The following is an 18,472-nucleotide window of genomic DNA, read 5'->3' as shown; positions in this document are numbered from 1 at the left end:
GAGTATGTTTATTGAAATTCATGCGTGTTTTGTTTAAAATTGAAATGTAAAACAGAATTTTCTTTTCATAATTATATCGAAGCAAATATTATACTCAAATGTCTTTGTCTTTGTCTAGTCATTTGTTGGTTTATTTGGACAATTTAAGCTTGGAAATAAATAAAAAAATAATTTTAAAGTTTGTTGGTTTTGGGATGTTGTTAACGAAAATGTGTAAAAATGAATATCTAAATTATGAAAAATAATTCTAAACAAAGTTGCTTTTAGATTGTTAGATGCTTAACATTGACAATTCTTAGTATTGTCAAAAGAAGTTAAATTGATAAATAGTCTTAATATGGTCATAAGGATGTAAGGAACATTTAGTTGAAAGTCAAGCAATAAGGAATGTTACTAGTTATTTGCTTTATAAGTAAGACTAGATTTCACTTTCCTAATGGGCGTAATATACCGGTTTCTAAATGGGTTCATTTAGACGTAAGCCGGAATAGTACAAGGTTCGTCGCGTTAGAGTGTGACAAACGTATGTATTTCTCATCACTTTGTCTCACTCTGACACGTTGCTGAGCGTTCGTAAAGTTCCTGCTTTTGCCTAAATGAACGTAGCAAGTTTGACATTTTTTTTGTGACTTGTGACTGCATGACTGACAGTGTAAATCTGTCGGATATTTTTAAACTTGTTTGGTTCTGTTTCTAACTTAGGATTTAACTTAGGGAATCATGCTAATATTATACTTTCTCTTAAATGCTTAATTTTTAAATTACATGTAGTCAATTTACAAGACTTGTTTATATAGCAAATAAAATGAAAACATTTTCCAAGTTATATTTGTGTACTTTATTAATTGTATTTGAAAAAAAATTCTTTTTTATGTATAAGCTAATTTTGACTTTAGATATTTTTAATAGAAAGCTAGAAATTACTTACTTTCATTCGATCTAAAATAGAGCTGATTTATTATTAAAATTTACTCAACTGCCAGTTTAGGGTATACAGAATATTTTAAAAGGTATAGTCAAGAACGAAATGGAAATCTATTCGATTTTTCCTTAAAGTATGTTTGACTTAAACATGTGCCACCAAACAATATTATTTTGTCTATGAAGCTGGAATTAGCTTGCATGGTATAGGATGGAAAACTGAGAAAAATCCGATATTTTCTTTACCGATAATCGTTTGTAAATAAAGCGAGTGAAAAGAGTTGATGAATTTGTTATTTATTATTGCTTGTACCGTGGTTTGGCTGTTTTATAACATGAATATTATAAGTACCCAGTTTTTTTTGTCTTTCATTTTACCCCACCCTCGTATAATAAAATGATGGTTGATTTTTAAAATAACGTAATGCAATTAATTGCCGCAAAGATTTCGTATGACGACTTCGATTGATTGGACAAACACTAGCGCCACGCGGATAAAATTATAACGACTTCACGTTTCAAAACGAAAAATATGATCCTTATAAGATCTGTGAAATATAATCTGTGGCAATAAATGACATTTCTTGTCTTTCTCTTTAATCAAATTGACACAATTTGACCAAAATTGAAATTGGCACAAATTGTTGAAATGTCCGCGATCGAGTACTTCTTATTCATATGTAAAATTTATATCTTTTATAGATACGTTATCATTATTAATTACACATCGAATATAAGATTGTGCATGAAATCGCCACGCCTGCTGTTGTTGATAAATAGTGTGTTGGCTTCAGCTTCAGTGCGCTTGGAATCGTTGACGATAGTATACATCTTTTCTTAGTGATAAGAGAGCAAAGCAATTTTTGTGGACTTTCATAATCGAGTTTATAATTGTGTATAATGTCAGTATTAAATAACTTTTCTGTGTCAATAGCAAAAGGACTTCGTCGTGAGTATTAATTCTATTTAATTAAATGTTTAATGATAGTAAACACTTTATTATTATAGTAATTTAAACTTTAAATTGCATTTACATTTACTTTAAACGCATTTTAATAATAAGTGAATAAAATAAGACAAGTTTTGGTATACTTTACTAAAACAATAAAGATGAAATATATTTATTCATATAATTTTAAATTACATAAATGTATACATATAACCAGTAATAAAGAAACTAAGTATAAATAAATAAAATATAGATATGACATTTATGTATTAGCAAGTTCATATCAATGAGTAAATGTTTTCATTCTCACGACCTTCATTGCATTTCCTGAGTACCTTAGTGTTGTTTTATACATTTATAATGTCAAGTAAATTGACTCAAATAATAATATATTATGTTGTTAAGTATGGGCTTCCTAGTATAAAAAATAAAAAAAGTAAACTTGTTATCAGGAATTTATTTAAACTTTTTATTTTATTGATAAAATACAACTTGTCTTGATTAATTATTGCGAGTAACTACATATGTAAAGTAACTTATTCTTTGAGAAAGAACAAAGATATGAATGAATGAAGAAATGTTTATTAACAGGTGTTACAACAGTGGCAATTCGTGGTTATAAATATAATGATGTTTTGTTTACTCTACAATGATAATGGATGGAAAACATTGACATTTCAATTGACCTAATATAGAAAAACATTCGTATTATATCTTTCAACAATGTGAAACAGATGCATGATTTTAAATTCTCTCTCTTTCTTTCGCTTTTAGTCTACTGTTCAAGTACATTTGCAGTCATCCCTTTAATATTGACTTAACATAATAACATCAATTAACTAATAATATAAAGATTTGATTGTTTATTTACATTAAAAGGCTCCAAACTACTGAGTTAATTAAATTTTTTTTTTACTATTGGGAAGCTATACTATCCCCAGCTGACATAGGCTTTATTACTAGTTTTTTTTTAAATTCCATGTGCATGAAGTTGTGTACAACTGCTGCCAATTAATAATTGTTTAGTTCATGTTTTTTCCTTCATATAGACTACAGTAATACATATTAGTATTTAGTACTAGAAATACATAATTGCTTTTATTCATAATATATAATTACCCACTGGTACTAAAATTATGTTAGACATAGCAATTTATTATTGCAAGCTATTTATAAAAGTAAACAAGTGTATGACAAATAATATTTTCAATGACACTACACTTATATTTATCAGATATAACTTGCAATAACACTAGTAAATAAATGTTCTTTATATGTACATAATAGGTTTGTTTCTATGAATGTTATGCATTATAAAAGTTTTTGATACTTTAGTTTTTTAGCCGACTTCAAAAAGAAAGAGGTTATCAATTTGTCTGTGTTCTTTTTTTTGTATGTTACGGCTTAACTCCTCCCCTGGTGCTCCGATTTTGTAAATTTGTTTTTGATGGTATCTTTAAACCTAAAATAAATTGTGATAATGATCATGGCTAGAATAAAGTTAATTATCATTCAGTTCATGTTTTCATGCATGGAAATGTTAACTAGAAGAAAGCAAAAATTTGGCACATATGTAGAATGTAATCTGGAAGAACACATAGGGTGGAGTTGCAGGCCACAGCTAGTGTTCAAATAATCATGATTTCACTTTATCAACCTAATATGTAATGTTTATTAAAGCATCATTATTTTAATTCATGCTTTACTCGTGGCAAACCAGTTAATTCTTGTTTCCGTTGAATAGATCTGTTCCTTTAACCTATCAAATGAATAATTAGTGTTATACAAATTTACTATGTTATCTAATCAAATTGTAATTAATTTAAACATATTTGCTGTAAAGTTTTTCTCAATTGAATCAAACAGATAGCACAATTTCTGTTGAGGTCTAATTTCCGTTTTTCTGATCAATCTCATTTAATTTTCCTTTCATTTTTTTAACTGTGGATTTCCACTACCTAAGTATTTGTAGAAAAATATACAATACAATATAATATTTATTGGTAATGTTTTAATTACAGGTCAAAGAGTGATTTTACAAAAAATTTTTTTTCACTGAATATATTCTTCATACAAATATAGAGCCCATATTTTAATCTCTATTTATTTTAACATAATGAGAGGTACAACAATATGTTTTGTTGTGTTTGTTTCATTAGTGAGCACCCCGGCGATTGGAAACATATTGGGTTTTCCACAATTATTGCATGCTATAAAAAGAATCTAGTTCCCTGTCTAGAATCCTGTTTTTCTGTAGAAAATAAGATATTTTTATTTATAATGTTTGCTTAACTCTATCTTTAGTCTGACATTTGCTACAAGTCAATATTTGTCAATAAAATTCCATTCCACATGAGTATTGCGTTATTTACAAGATACACTCTGGCCCTTGTGGACGATCTGAGAACTACTTTTTACCGGACAAGTCTTTATTTGGAATGTAATAAGTATCAGTGGAAAAATTCTATATACCGCTATCTCGTTTAACATTATTCACATGCCATTGGGTCATTGGTGTTTTATTTTTATCAGAACATGCTCGTTGCGTTGTTATTACATATCTACGATTCGCGAATTCGTTGTCATGTTACAATTGCTCGAACTTTAGATAATAGTTAATTATGAATGATATACTTGAACGTGGTTCTCTTATCTATTTGATAATGTTTACGTCATATATGGTTCAAGACTTCCTATATTTACAAAATAAATCTCTATATTTAATTCACTTGTGACTATTCACAATGCTCGTTTTCATCATTATCATCATCATCAGCTCATTATACGTCCCCACCGAGAGGCTCGGAGCCTACCCTAAGTTAAGGGTGATTAGGCTATAGTTAACGCTGGCCAAGTTTGGGTTGGTTGACTTCACACATATCTTTGAATTTTTTCTCAGATATGTGTGAGGTTGTATCACGATGTTTACCTTCAAAGTAAGAACGTCGGATAAATGTTCATATGTAAATCGGAAATTGAAAAACATATTGATACATGGCGGGATTCGAACCCAGGACCTGCAGGTTGCAAGTCAAGTTGACCCCTGAGTCACCGAACCTCATGCTCGTTTTAGCTCCACCAATTTGTACAATGCCCTGTTTTTAAATGGTGCCCTTGTATATCCACCGCCCCGGGCAACAATATTTTTTATCTTTGTTACAATATTGTTGTAAGGAATATAGACTGTAGTTATATGAGTATAACTGCAGTTGGACCCCACATTAATATTTATTGCTTGTTTTTTTTTGTTTTGTTGCATACTTGTATACTTGTAGTTGTAATTAATACCTAAGTTGAATGTTATGGGACTGATATGTTCAAAAAAACAAAAGTCTAAGAAAAATAAAAAAATATTTAGAACACACACAACACACAAATTAATGATAACCATAAATTGTTTATAAATCAAATTAATAACAGTCTTATTACTAAAAAAATAATTTGTAATTTAAAACTTTTTAAATTTTGATTAGTCGAAATAATTTTATCAATTCAATGTTAAATTTGTTTGAAATAAAAATTATTAATATAGCGAGTTACATTATCAATATGTTATATAAATACTAGAATGATTTGATAATGAACTTATAAAATAGAACGTGATAATTTCATAGACAAATATCTTTATATATATAATTCTTCTGTGAATGTGTATGTCACTGAACTTCTCTCAAACGACTGGACCGATTTTGATGAAATTTTGCGTTCAAGGGGCGTGCGTGTGTTCAAGGGGATCTGGGAATGGTTTAGATTCACAATTTTATCCGCTGGACAATGTTTTTTTTAATTAATTTTTAATTTATTAGTAGTTGTTGATTTTGGAATGTTTTACATTGGATCCGACAGACGGCGCTACCATCGCAGTGTCAAATTTAAATAATATTCGAATTAAAGACGTGTAGACAGGACAACGTCTGTCGGGTCCACTAGTATATATATATAAAAGTAAGTCGTGTTAGTTACACTATTTATAACTAAAGAACGGCTTTACCGATATGACTGAAAATTGGTGAGGAGGTAGCTTAGAGCCAAGAGACGGACATAGGATACTATTTATTCATTTTTTTTGAATTCATGCCTTGAAGAGCTGCTTTTTATTTAACTTACTGATATTATAAATGCGAATGTTTAGATAGATGTGATGTGGATGGATGGGTGGGCTACACTAATTATGTTTCTTTTATATATCCACGCGGACGGAGTCGCGGGCGATAGCTAGTGTTTAATATAATTTTGCACGTGTTTTAAGCATTTGTTATTGACGCTTTACAATATGTAATGTTAGTCGCGTGATTTATAGAAATAATACGCATGATACAGCTAAAGTTTTCTTTATTTGATTTGATTGTCTGGTAATTTCCTTTGTTTATTCTAATGGATAACATTAATCTTTTTACTTATCTTGCTTATTATAAATGTGAACATTTGGATAGATGGATGTTTGTTTGAAGGTATCTTCGGAACGGCTCACCATATCTTGATGAAATTTGGCACATATGTAGAACATAGGCTGGAAGAACACATCAACTACTCATTTATTATAGTTTTTTTTTCTCGCGGACGGATTCGCAGGCGATAGCTAGTTATCTAATACTTTACGTCTATTTGATTATATCAACGTTACAAAAATGCGAATGTGATAAAATACGTATAATTTATAATGACAAATTATAGGTATTTTACGTACGCAATGGCGTAGATTAATCTAGAAAATGTTTTTTCTTGCGTTTGACCTATTTCTCATATCATTATTATGTTTCATTATCATCTTATGACGCAATATATCAAGAAATAAAAATACGCATCTCTTATGTTGGATTAAATAACATAAGCTTGTTTAAGTTATTAAGCGCATATTTTTTCAATTTGATTACATTAGTCTAATTATGTTACTAGTTGTCGCCCGCGACTCCGTCTGCGCGGAATTAAAACAAAACTTGATTAGTAGCACATGTGTTTTTCTAGGATATGTTCTACATCTATGCCGAATTTCAGCGAGATCCATTTCGCTCTTCTGGATACCTTCTAACAAACATCCATCCATTCAAATATTCGCTTTTATAATATTCGTAAGGTTAGTAAGATGTTTTTCCGTCTGGTACTTTGTTTACTTATGATGATACATAGACTGAATTTGTCGTCACATAAGCGACTGGCGCCGTATAAATAGGGTGACCATGTGAAAAAACAAAGTTATTTAAGTCAAATAATCATTATTATTGCAGTCCGTGTCATCAACCATATTATCAGTTCGCATATGCAACTGGCGCCGCAATAGGGTGACCATGTGTAAAGATAGTTATTCAGGACAAACAATCAAACTTATTACATTCCACTTTTCTATAAAAATAAGGCGTATGTTACTTCTATAGTTAAAGAGAAGGTTTCTATAGCCGAAGCATTGATACAAAAAAAACAGATTTTTGAAAGCATGTTTTAGCATTTTCCTTCTTATCCATTACATAATAACCGAAAATGTTATTTTTTAAAAATGAACATTGATGTTGTTTGCATTTTTTATACAATTTTTAATCTGTGCTTTTTCAGGTCTCCGACAGAATAAAGAGCTAAGTGAACGATTGCTGCCGGGCTCGTCTACAAGACGTCATGGCTCCAAAGATGGTAATACACGACTCAAGATGGACAAGTGCCTTATTGTTTCCAAAGTTACGCGATACGAGTACGAAAGGTAAAGTAATTGATACTATAATGCATGCATAAATGTGTTGTTTGTCTCGAGCACACACGTCATAATTATATGCCGGAGTGAGGGGGTCACTCGATGTTAGACCTTTGGACCGGCAGCACGTGTCGGTATGTAAACGTGCCAAATATAACGCAAGGAATGCTACAGATGCTTATCAAAATAGTTGGATAAAAGGGTATATCGATTTGGGAGAGTATCGTGTAACATATAATAATAATTAAATTACAAAAAAAAACAAAGAGTATACAAAAAGTACTTTATATGTTTTCTCCTTAATCTTTTGTCTCGTGTTCTATATAGTGGGATAAATATTTAAATGTAATTGACTATGGGAATTCCCATTACACGATATTATGAGGTCAAAGTAGTATTTTAAAACATAAACACAGATTAAGTAATTATAAAAGCATGTTAATAACACATTATATGCATTTATTTTGTAAACATTTGATAAATAATTTTCTATTATCTTGTATTATTTTTCTCATTTAGTACATTTTTTTAAATTTATTATACAGTAAATTGACAAACCAAATACAATATCGGTTTGACAGCAGGTTTAAGTGTACTTGCTAGGTATTGTTAGGAAGAAAATCCGGCACTGTGCCGGTGTACTGGCGCAACACTAGCCTTACTAAAATGTCGACGTTTATATCCCCTCACTAATCATTGTGACCCTTGCGCGACATTCGCGCCGAAGGATTCTAACTACTAATGTCAAAAAATGCATAAAACTCAATAATATTTTTTTAACAGACTTCAAAAAAAGGAGGTTCAATTCATCTGTATTATTTTTTATTTTTGTTACTTCGAAAATCCGTTCCTGGCTGTCTGATTTTTTAAAATTTTTACGAAATTAAAATCGCACGTTATCTAACATCAGTTGTACTAAAGAAAAACACATAATTACGTCTTTAAATTTGAAAGTGTCTTTCATGATAAATATTAATCCAACGATATCTTATCGAACATTTTTTATCACCAATTACTATTGCAATAACGTAATTCATTGTAGGACAATATCCTTTATGTAGGCTACGGGAGGCTCGTTAGGGTTACTTTGCAATCCGTCAAATTTCTATTTGGCCTGAATGTTTAACACTTTTAGTGATACTACGAATTTATCATACGAAAGTGATCTTGCCTGAATCTGTGAATCTATTATAGAGAAGAATTAATATCAATGATTTCAATTGGTTGTTTTTTATTCTTATACTACCTGTCGCCCGCGACTTAATCCGCGTGGATATATATAAAAATTAATTAGCCTATGTGTTCTTTCAGACTATGTTCTAAACGTATGCCAAATTTAATCGAGATCTTTTCAGCCGTTCTAGAGATATCTTCAAACACCTATCCATCCAACATCACATCCATCTAAACATTCACATTTATAATATTAGTAAGTTAAATAAAAAGCGGCTCTTCAAGACATAAATTCGAAAAAAATAATAAATATAATAGTATCCTATGTCCGTCTCCTGGCTCTAAGCTACCTCCTCACCGATTTTCAAGCTCCCTCAGGCGCAACTTATCTAAGTGTATTATGAGGTCGGCGTCGCATTGCCTCGCTCAACTTCCTTCCTCCATCTATTCACTCTCTTTTATTTTCAGCCATATCGGTAAAGCCGTTCTTGAGTTATAAATAGTGTAACTAACACGACTTTCTTTTATATATATATAAGATTAAGTTCTGTAAAACTCAGATTTTGTAGTATTAAAGCTTCGTATTCTTTACAGACATAGCCACGATTATATATCGGACAGTGAATTGGAGACAGTACTCAGAAAGCGAGGCTCAGATTACGACTCAATGCTGGCCAACCACAAAGAACAGAAAGCATTCGAAGAGAATGTCGCGAAACGATTGCGGGAAATGGGTCATCAAGTTGAAATGGCCAGCAGGTAATATACATTCTATATTTCAATACACTATGTAATAAATAAAGTCCGGGAATCTACGCTTTATTGTGACGTCATAGTACACACAAAAAACAGGTAGGGTCAGTAAAAGTGATTTTATTTAAATAATATTTTTATTATTTGTTGGAATCTAGTAGTTTAGTAGCGATTTTCTCAGACATTTCTTTTTTTTTAATAAATAAATGCTTCATTATAATACTCACTACACAATATTGGGAGCCTTGGCTCCTGAACTAGGGTAGTACAGGAGCCAAATCTTTCTCAATTAGTTCAAAAGCAAAAATTGAAAAAGAATACCTCTAATCTATACTGTTCGAACGTCATTAGAAACGATGGAAAATAGTTTTAAACTATGTAATACCAATTTAGCATAGGAATATTTTCAAGAACTTTGCACATTTGTACAGGCATTTGTTTTGAAGTTAGGCATACAAAAACTTCTTTTGAATGTGCAAAAAAATTTAAGTTAACACTATTGATTCATAAATTATTTGCTATTTAGTTGTCCCCACTTGATCACGGGTCGCAGAATAATTTCGTGGTCCGTTAACAATGATAACATTCCAAACTGAACGTCATTATTAAATACTTAAAAGGTTTTTTTGATAAAACTATCTTTCCAAGGTTATCTGTGCTTCACCTGTTCACTTTCAAGCCCCCCGTTGAATCATATCTAATAGATTAAGTAAGTTTTTGTCCTTATTCCATTCTATTCATAATTTTTTCTTTAGTACTTTTATAATTTACTAGTAATTCATCATCATCATCAGCTCACTATACGTCCCCGCTGAATGTCTCGGAGCCTACCCAAAGTTAAGGGTGATTAGTCCATAGTCAACCACGCTGGTCAAGAGCGTGTTGGTTGACTGCACATGTCTTTGAATTTCTTCACAGATATGTGAAGGTTGCATCACGATGTTTTCCTTCACCGTAAGAACGTCGGATCAATACACATATGTAAATCGTAAATCGAAAAACACATTGGTATATGGCGGGATTCGAACCTAGGACTTGCAGATTGCAAGTCAAGTGCTTGACCCCTGAGCCAACGACGTTCCTTTAATACAGAGAAACCTGGTATAATAGTCAAGGTTATAATAAAATAGATGTTTAAAATTTACAAAAAAAACATTTTTTTTTCATTATTTATATTTGAGGTTAAAATGTCATACAGTCATTCACTTTGCAAAACAATTGTATGTACAAAAAATATATAAATAATTTCTGATAAGCGGCAAAAACTGACTGTTTCTAGAATCATATGATTGTACAAAGTAAATAATACAAGAATAAATGTATGAGAAAACTATTTTAAAATTATCTTTTACCATATCTGAAGTTATAACCAAGATTCTACGTTATGTTGTGTTTGTTAATTCATAACATATTTAAGGCCTTTTTAAAGATGTTTAAACATGACATTCTTGTTCATTCAATTCAGTTACTATATCTCATTGTTTTATCTCTATCGAAATAAAAACACACCACAGAACAACAGCACAGCACTGGACAGTACAGTCAGCTTCATAAATATGTATACATTTATAAACAATCAGTCCCTTTTATAAACCTTTAAGTTTAAAACTATATATGCATGTATATTAGTATGCTACCAAAAATACGTGCTAATGATAAATACACGCATTTGTATTTTTGAAACCGATTGCGTATATAAATTTCTAGTTTTGTAAATGTATACATATATATGCAGCTGACTGTACAGTATAATAGAGCAAAACATAGCACAGGTCACTATAGTTTTTAACATTTATAAGGCAGTGGTTTTATTGCAACTTTAATCAACAGGTTGACATACAACGACGAGTTAATTAATTGGTGCGATGTGGTCGTGCCTTGTGGAGGTGACGGTACTTTCCTTCTAGCCGCTTCCAGAGTTAGAGATGCCAAGTGAGTTTTATAATAAATTGAATGAAATTTCTTATTTAATTTTCTTTAGCTTTCTTGAAAGAAAAAAAACTAGTTCTTTTTAAAGTCTGCATTGAACTGCCAACAAAGATTGGAATTAAAGCGCCTGTATGTATTGTAATAATTTTTTTAAACAATGTATTGCTATTATTTAACCATTACGTTACGTCCGTATTTTTTTTTACTTAAAATGCTAGTGATAAATTTACATATTTTATTATTAAGTTGTCTTTCCTCAGATGGTTTGCCTGTTTTTAATCTGTGTGTCATTTTCAGCAAGCCAGTGATTGGCTTCAACAGTTTCCCTCACAAGTCGGTGGGTCGTCTCTGCTTACCCACTTGGTGTTCTAATGACGTTAAAGGTGCGCTGCATGCTTTAAAAGAGGTAAATAATACAAACGAATTCGAATTTATGTAAAACTAACTGCCGCCCGTTACTCGGTCCGCGCGGAATTCAAAAAACTATTTGACGCAACGTAATGCTATATAGCTTTAAGCCTTCCTCTATAAATGGACTATCCAATAAAAAAAGAATTTTTCAAATCGGACCAATAGTTCCTGAAATTAGCGTGTTTAAACAAACAAACAAACTCTTCCGCTTTACAATATTAGCATAGATTAGCTGCCGGCTGTTACTCCGTCCGCGCAGACTAAAAAGGCATCTATGCGAAATTTCAAGGAGATCAGAGCAGTCGTTATTCAGATACCTTATTAAATGATTTTGTTATTAATAGTCGTTAAAAGATTCCCCTTAGTGTAGATTTAGTTTTAGTAATAACTTTAGGTCTTATAAATGTTTCTCATGGCGACAGTAAAATAAGTCGTGAGACTATTTTGAATTACAACCACGCAACAATAACACGTGTAAGATAGTTTTCTTTTGGCGTCACAAAATCGTGACAATTTAATAACGCCATCTTTTTAAACTTAAAGAAAAACTGCCTGGGCAGCGCTTGCTCGTTTGCCTATTAATATAAGAAATAAATTCCAGCTTGATACCTTCACGCGTTTTTGAGAAAAAGGGTCTTGACAGACGGAAGGACAACAAAGTGATCCTATAAGGGTTCCGTTTTTTTCCTCTGTGGTACGGAACCCTAAAAATCATCAAGTAATATAGAAATTGTACGTGTTTAGGGTAGATTTAGATGGATGCGTCGGTCCAGGATACGTACGACTATCACTTGTGAGGCTAAAGTCCTGGACACCATCACCCCTGTAGACCTTCACACTTTGCACTACTGCAGGTCAGTGTACATAAAATATTATTAAACTTAATGGAAATTACTTTAAAACATTAATTAATAATTTTACCTTTATAACGATGTATAATAATAACTTATTTGAAATAAAATTCGTATCGTTATCACTAAAAATTTCCTAACTCGTAGACAAATAAATAATAGACTTACTTTATGTAATTATGAGACCGTCGGTGGCTCAGTGGTCAAGCACTTGACTTGCAATCTGCAGGTCCTGGGTTCGAATCCCGACATGTACCAATGTCTTTTTCGATATCCGATTTACATTCTTACGGTGAAGGAAAACATCGTGATGCAACCTGCACATATCTGCGAATCAATTCAAAGATGTGTGTGAAGTCAACCAACCCGCACTGGGCCAGCGTGGTTGACTATGGCCTAGTCACCCTTAACTTAGGGTAGGCTCCGAGCCCCTCGGTGGGGACGTATAGTGAGCTGATGATGATGATATGTAATTATAATTTCTCTTTTCTATTGATTTCGATTACGTATCAAAACGTTTTTTTGTTAATTTTGCTAATATATTATTTTAATATTCTGCCTACATTCCACGAAATATGAAAACAGATGTATTTCCGACTGTACAGTTTACAACAGTTCTCTATTTTTTTTATTTTAATGTGTAAAATTTAGTATATTTGTGGTAGGTACCCGCCGATGTCTAATATTCATGAAAATCAAGACGCACATACAAGAGAGCATGACGTCACCGCTGCCAATAGCCCCACTTTATCTACTAAAGTGTTGCCCTTCTTAGCCCTCAATGAGGTAAAATAAATACTATTTTCTTAAACTTGTCATGTAAAATCTTGTTTTTTTTTAATATTTTGTGAAAAATAACATATATAAAAGCTTATCGCTTTTTTTAGAATGACTAAATAATTCTAGAATAAACACAAAAAAATTGTAATAAATAGCAAAATTTAATACATATTTTAAATATATTCACCAAATATAACGTATTTTAATATCTTTTTAATATTTTATTTTAAGTTTCATAAAGCCAAAATCTTCTATTCGATTAAATTTTAAAAATATAGTAAAATTTTTATTGTTCATATCTTGTAAGATAGGTTTTGTTTGCAATATAGTCATCTCTTTCTCTGTCATACAGGTGTTCATAGGAGAGAGCGTGACGTCGCGAGTGTCGCTGCTACGGCTGCAGATCGACAATGGTCAATGGACGCACACCAAGAGCTCCGGCCTGTGCGTCACTACGGGCACTGGCAGCACCTCATGGCATTTTAGGTATGTAGCAATACTAGCTGTTGCCCGCGACTACGTCTGAGCGGTATTAAAAAAAGCATATGTGTGCCTTCCAGATTGTTCTACATCTATGTCAAATTTTATCGAGATCCATACAGCCGTTACTGGAGATCGCTTTTAACTTCATCCATCCAAATATTCGCATTTATTATATTAGTAAGATTGTATGTTAGTAAATTATTCTTTGTTTTAATTGAAAACTTAAATAAACAGATGCAAATAAAATGTTATACATAAAATTTTGCGAAAATTGTAGTTTTTTCAACCGTTTTAAGTTTTGATTAGAGTTTGTACAACGGATAAATCTTACTAATATTATAAATGCGAATGTTTGGATGGATGGATGTTTGTTTGAAGGTATCGCCAGAATGGCTGCATGGATCCTACTGTAATTTGGCATAGATGTATAACATAGTCTGAAAGAACACATAGGCTACTCATTTAATTATTTTTTCATTCATCGCGGACGGAGTCACGGGTGACAGTTAGTATAGTATAAATTCTATATTTCTTTCAATCATTACACGACTACTATGGCGCCCTCTAGTTTAATCTTAGCAATACTAAGAGATAGCTTAAGTAATTTTTAACGACTGTGAGTGTGGCAGTTTATCCTTATTGCTTATAGCGATATCACATGAATAAAACATAGCAGAATGGTTTAATTGGAGATTAAATTGATTTTGTTACTTTTTATTTCCAATGAAAAATAAAAAAAATATTGATTTAATTAGCATCAACTGCTTGAGGACGCACTCAGTGCTGGAGCTGATGAAGATATTGGGTGAAGAGTTTGATGTAAAGTTGGAGACGAGCGTGGAACGTGCGAGAGAGGTCGCAGAGAGATATAACCAGAAGCTGATGTTTGCACCAGGTCAATTTTTTATTATATTTTTAAAAACATTTAACTGGACACTATAATTGAAATTAATGAATTTCTGTAAAATAATTTAATAGTATCCTTATCAATAACAAATAGAAATATCTATCGTGGGTTTCTGAGATCAATCCCCGTTTTAAACATAGTAAGTCTGTTCTATCAAAGAAGATAGGGATGACGATATATTTCATACAAAGATTTTGGTCTCAGAAACCGACGGTAAATGTTTCAATTGGTTAATAACTTTTAATATATACTAACTATGAAAAAAAGTCTAGCAGATCTCCTTTGGTAGCCAATTAACCAATAAATTTAAATTAGGTTTGTTAACGATATAGTGAATAAATAATATAATTGTTATATTGAAGCGCCAATAGCCTAACGGTTAAGGATACGGATTTCCGAGGATTCAAATCCATTTTGACTATTGTCATAAAGCATGTCCTAACAAGCGTAGAGCTTAGTTGCGACAGTGCAAGAAATATTAGTAAATTGAAACAAAAACTGCTAATATTTTATTTAAAAAAAGATGCGATCTGTTTATGTAATACATTGTATTTGTTCCTCAGATTCAGATCAGCTGGCGTACTCAGTGCGGGAGTACATAACGTTCGAGGAGTGGCCCGTACCGCGCGGACTGCGTGTACGTGACCGCGCCGCCGCCGTGCGCGTGCGCTCTCACTGCACTGATGCTGGTAAACAAACTAACTAATAAAATGCAAATGTTTACATGGATGGATGGATGGATGTCTAGAAGTTATAGGAAGAATACTACCGCGGAATTAAAAAAAATACCTAATAAGGTTTTTTTTGATTCCGCGCGAACGGATTTGCAGTCGATAGCTAGTTGATTAAATAAAGGCAAAAACATAAAGTTTTTACATAGTTGGAGACGTGAGGAACATCTGTTGAATGAATGGACTCAATTTATGCAATACCAAGACTTCCAGAAGACACGCCTAAAGTGGAAGCAATTTCGTGCACACTCTGATGAGTTCCAGATTGCTAATATTAGTCCTATTTTCCTTCCCACTCCTCTTATAAGGAAAGGACAGAAATGGAAAGTGGATTTGCCGTAGGAAAGGACGTATAGGAAAGGGAAATAGCTCCTTTCTGTACGTCCCCCTCCTTTTATTTAAGGTAGCCAATGCATCTACAATTGCGGATGTCTATAGGAACCAGTCGCTTCGCTATTTTGGCGAATTCAGGTGTATCTCTGTTTAAAATTCTCTATTTTGTTGTCAGGTTTAGTGATAGATGGCAGCGTATCGTTTCCTTTCAACGATGGAACACAAGCCGCACTCACAGTCCACCCTGAGGATTCGCTTATGACCGTGCATATGGACGACACATTACCCTACTGATCAACTAAAAACGAATATATTGAAAATAAAGGCTAATTAAATCAGGGGTGAGTTCTTCGGAAAATCTTCCTTTTAATGAAGGGAAAACTGGAAGATTAAAGTAGGAGAAACCAGCGCCATTAAAAAAAAAAAATCTTGATCTATGACAGGAATGATAGACCATAAAGTCCAATTTTTGTAATTATTTTTAAAAAGGTTTACCAACTTAAAATATAAAAAATTTTTAGAAATGTTTGAACATAGAACAGTTCGAGTCTGTGTCATCAGGGACACTGTCGCGCTCACAGATAACCTACAAATTGTGCTTTCTTTTATATTTAAGTATAAAAAGTAAATAATTTTGTACGTGATTTATTATTTCAGTAATCTTTTAATTATATTAAAAGGTGTTGGGAAATTATAAAAATAAAATTAAATTTAAATTAAGAACATTCTATATCAAACTCCTGACCTAGGGTAGGCCAGTGGGGATGTATAGTGAGCTGATGATGAACATTCTCATGTTGATTGAAATGTTTTTATTAGTTATAACAAATATTTATTATTGTATGCTAGTAACTAGAATTATCCAGTTGCAATTTTTTTTATTAGTTTAAGACTGAAATTAGAAAATAAGTGCAATGCCTTTATAGTAAATTAAAAAAACATTGTCTGTGTTAAGTGTTTGAAAATTGTAGGTACTTAAACGTTTGTCTCTTTCTTTCATCGTATAATAGAAAGAGTAAGCGATGGATTATAAAGAAAAATACATGTTGGGAATAAGAAATATCGACAATACACTACATAGATAAATGGATAGGTAATTTCTTGCAAATTACAACTTTTTTTCGTTCCTACTTACGCTTCTGTTGAAATTCTTGACAGATATATGTCTATTATTAGTTCATATCCTCACCACTATTACCAACCGCAACCATCAGCGCCAAAATGGCGCAAATCAAAGAGGAACACAATCCCACAGATTATAGCCTATCCATGTATGAGTGCTGCAAAGGTATTGCACGAGTATTAATTGTAGAAATACTAGATAAAGGCATAATATTATGATTTATTCCAACTTTCATTTTGTAAAGAAATGTGTACCTTAACTGTTAGACTGAAATTCAAGTTACATTGAACCGACTGACCCTGATTTTTTGACATCAAAATCTCTGTATGAAACATATCGTCATCTCTGTCATTATCTTTGACAAAAACAGAGATAACAATATGTTTTAAATAGGGATTTTGGTCTCGAAAACTCACGGTTAATTCGTCAGTTCGAATTTTCGATAGGCTGATGGGTCCATCGGTAAACATTTAAATATTTGCATAAATAAAACTTTATAATATTAGCTATCCTTAATACATAAAACCTATTTTGTGTTTTGATGTAGTTTTACTTACTTGACTTAAAGTCCTATGTCCTCGTAGTGGGGCTGAGGATGTCCACAGTGCGCCACCAGTTCGCTCTATCTTGGGCTCTGCGTTTGGTCTCGGGCTATGTCAGCCCAATTGCCTTTCTGTTGGCAGCTACTGAGCGTCGCCAAGTTTGTTTATTTAGTTTTATTATACAAATAATAAAAGAGCGTCGGTGGCTCAGTGGTCAAGGACTTGACTTGCAATCTGCAGGTCCTGGGTTTGAATCCCACCATGTATCAATGTGTTTTTCGATTTCCGATTTACATATGTACATTTATCCGACGTTCTTACGGTGAAGGAAAACATCGTGATGCAACTTGCACATATCTGAGAAGAAATTCAAAGATATGTGTGAAGTCAACCAACCCGCACTGGGCCAGCGTGCTTGATTATGGCCTAATCACCCTTAACTTAGGGTAGGCTCCGAGCCCCTCGGTGGGGACGTATAGAGTGAGCTGATGATGATGATGATACAAATAATAAAGGAAAAAAAAGTACTGCATCTTGTTTATTCATAAAACTTGTAAATGTCACAATTTATAGGTTATGTTGATTTATTTAGTTTTATGTTGTATTTATATATAAATATTTCTCTATTTATAATAAGTATAATTTATGTTTAAGCTGTAGAATCAAGTCTTCCTTGTCATTTAAGTAAAGGTCACAATTATTATATTTAACTTTTTTTTTTGCATGTCAGTGTATATCCATACATTTTATATGTTTTATTTGGTCAATACAATTTGTTCCTATATATGAAAAATGTAAATATGTCACAAGTAAGATTTAATGAACGAGATATAATAATTTAGTATTTAAGCTTTTTATTTTTTTATAATGGCAATACGAAGTGAATTAGGAATTGTTAATCTGTGA

The 18,472-nt window shown here is 32.1% G+C and overlaps 1 protein-coding gene across 1 annotated transcript; it reads left to right on the top strand.

Annotated features, from left to right (window-relative positions):
• Positions 1 to 1,532: 1,532 nt before the first annotated feature.
• Positions 1,533 to 16,593, top strand: Nadk2 (NAD kinase 2, mitochondrial). The gene is made up of 11 exons (XM_013321707.1): positions 1,533 to 1,870; positions 7,418 to 7,559; positions 9,318 to 9,482; positions 11,307 to 11,408; positions 11,703 to 11,811; positions 12,561 to 12,670; positions 13,333 to 13,453; positions 13,800 to 13,933; positions 14,686 to 14,825; positions 15,401 to 15,526; positions 16,077 to 16,593. Exons 1-11 carry the CDS (start codon positions 1,822 to 1,824, stop codon positions 16,193 to 16,195), a joined length of 1,317 nt encoding a protein of 438 aa, XP_013177161.1. The 5' UTR covers positions 1,533 to 1,821; the 3' UTR covers positions 16,196 to 16,593.
• Positions 16,594 to 18,472: the final 1,879 nt, after the last annotated feature.

Source organism: Papilio xuthus, unplaced genomic scaffold (genome assembly GCF_000836235.2).
Source record: "Papilio xuthus unplaced genomic scaffold, Pxut_1.1 DF825946.1, whole genome shotgun sequence".
In the NCBI taxonomy this organism is placed as follows: domain Eukaryota; kingdom Metazoa; phylum Arthropoda; class Insecta; order Lepidoptera; family Papilionidae; genus Papilio; species Papilio xuthus.
The sequence above is the reverse complement of the archived record's forward strand: the minus strand, read 5'-3'. Positions and strand labels throughout refer to the sequence as shown.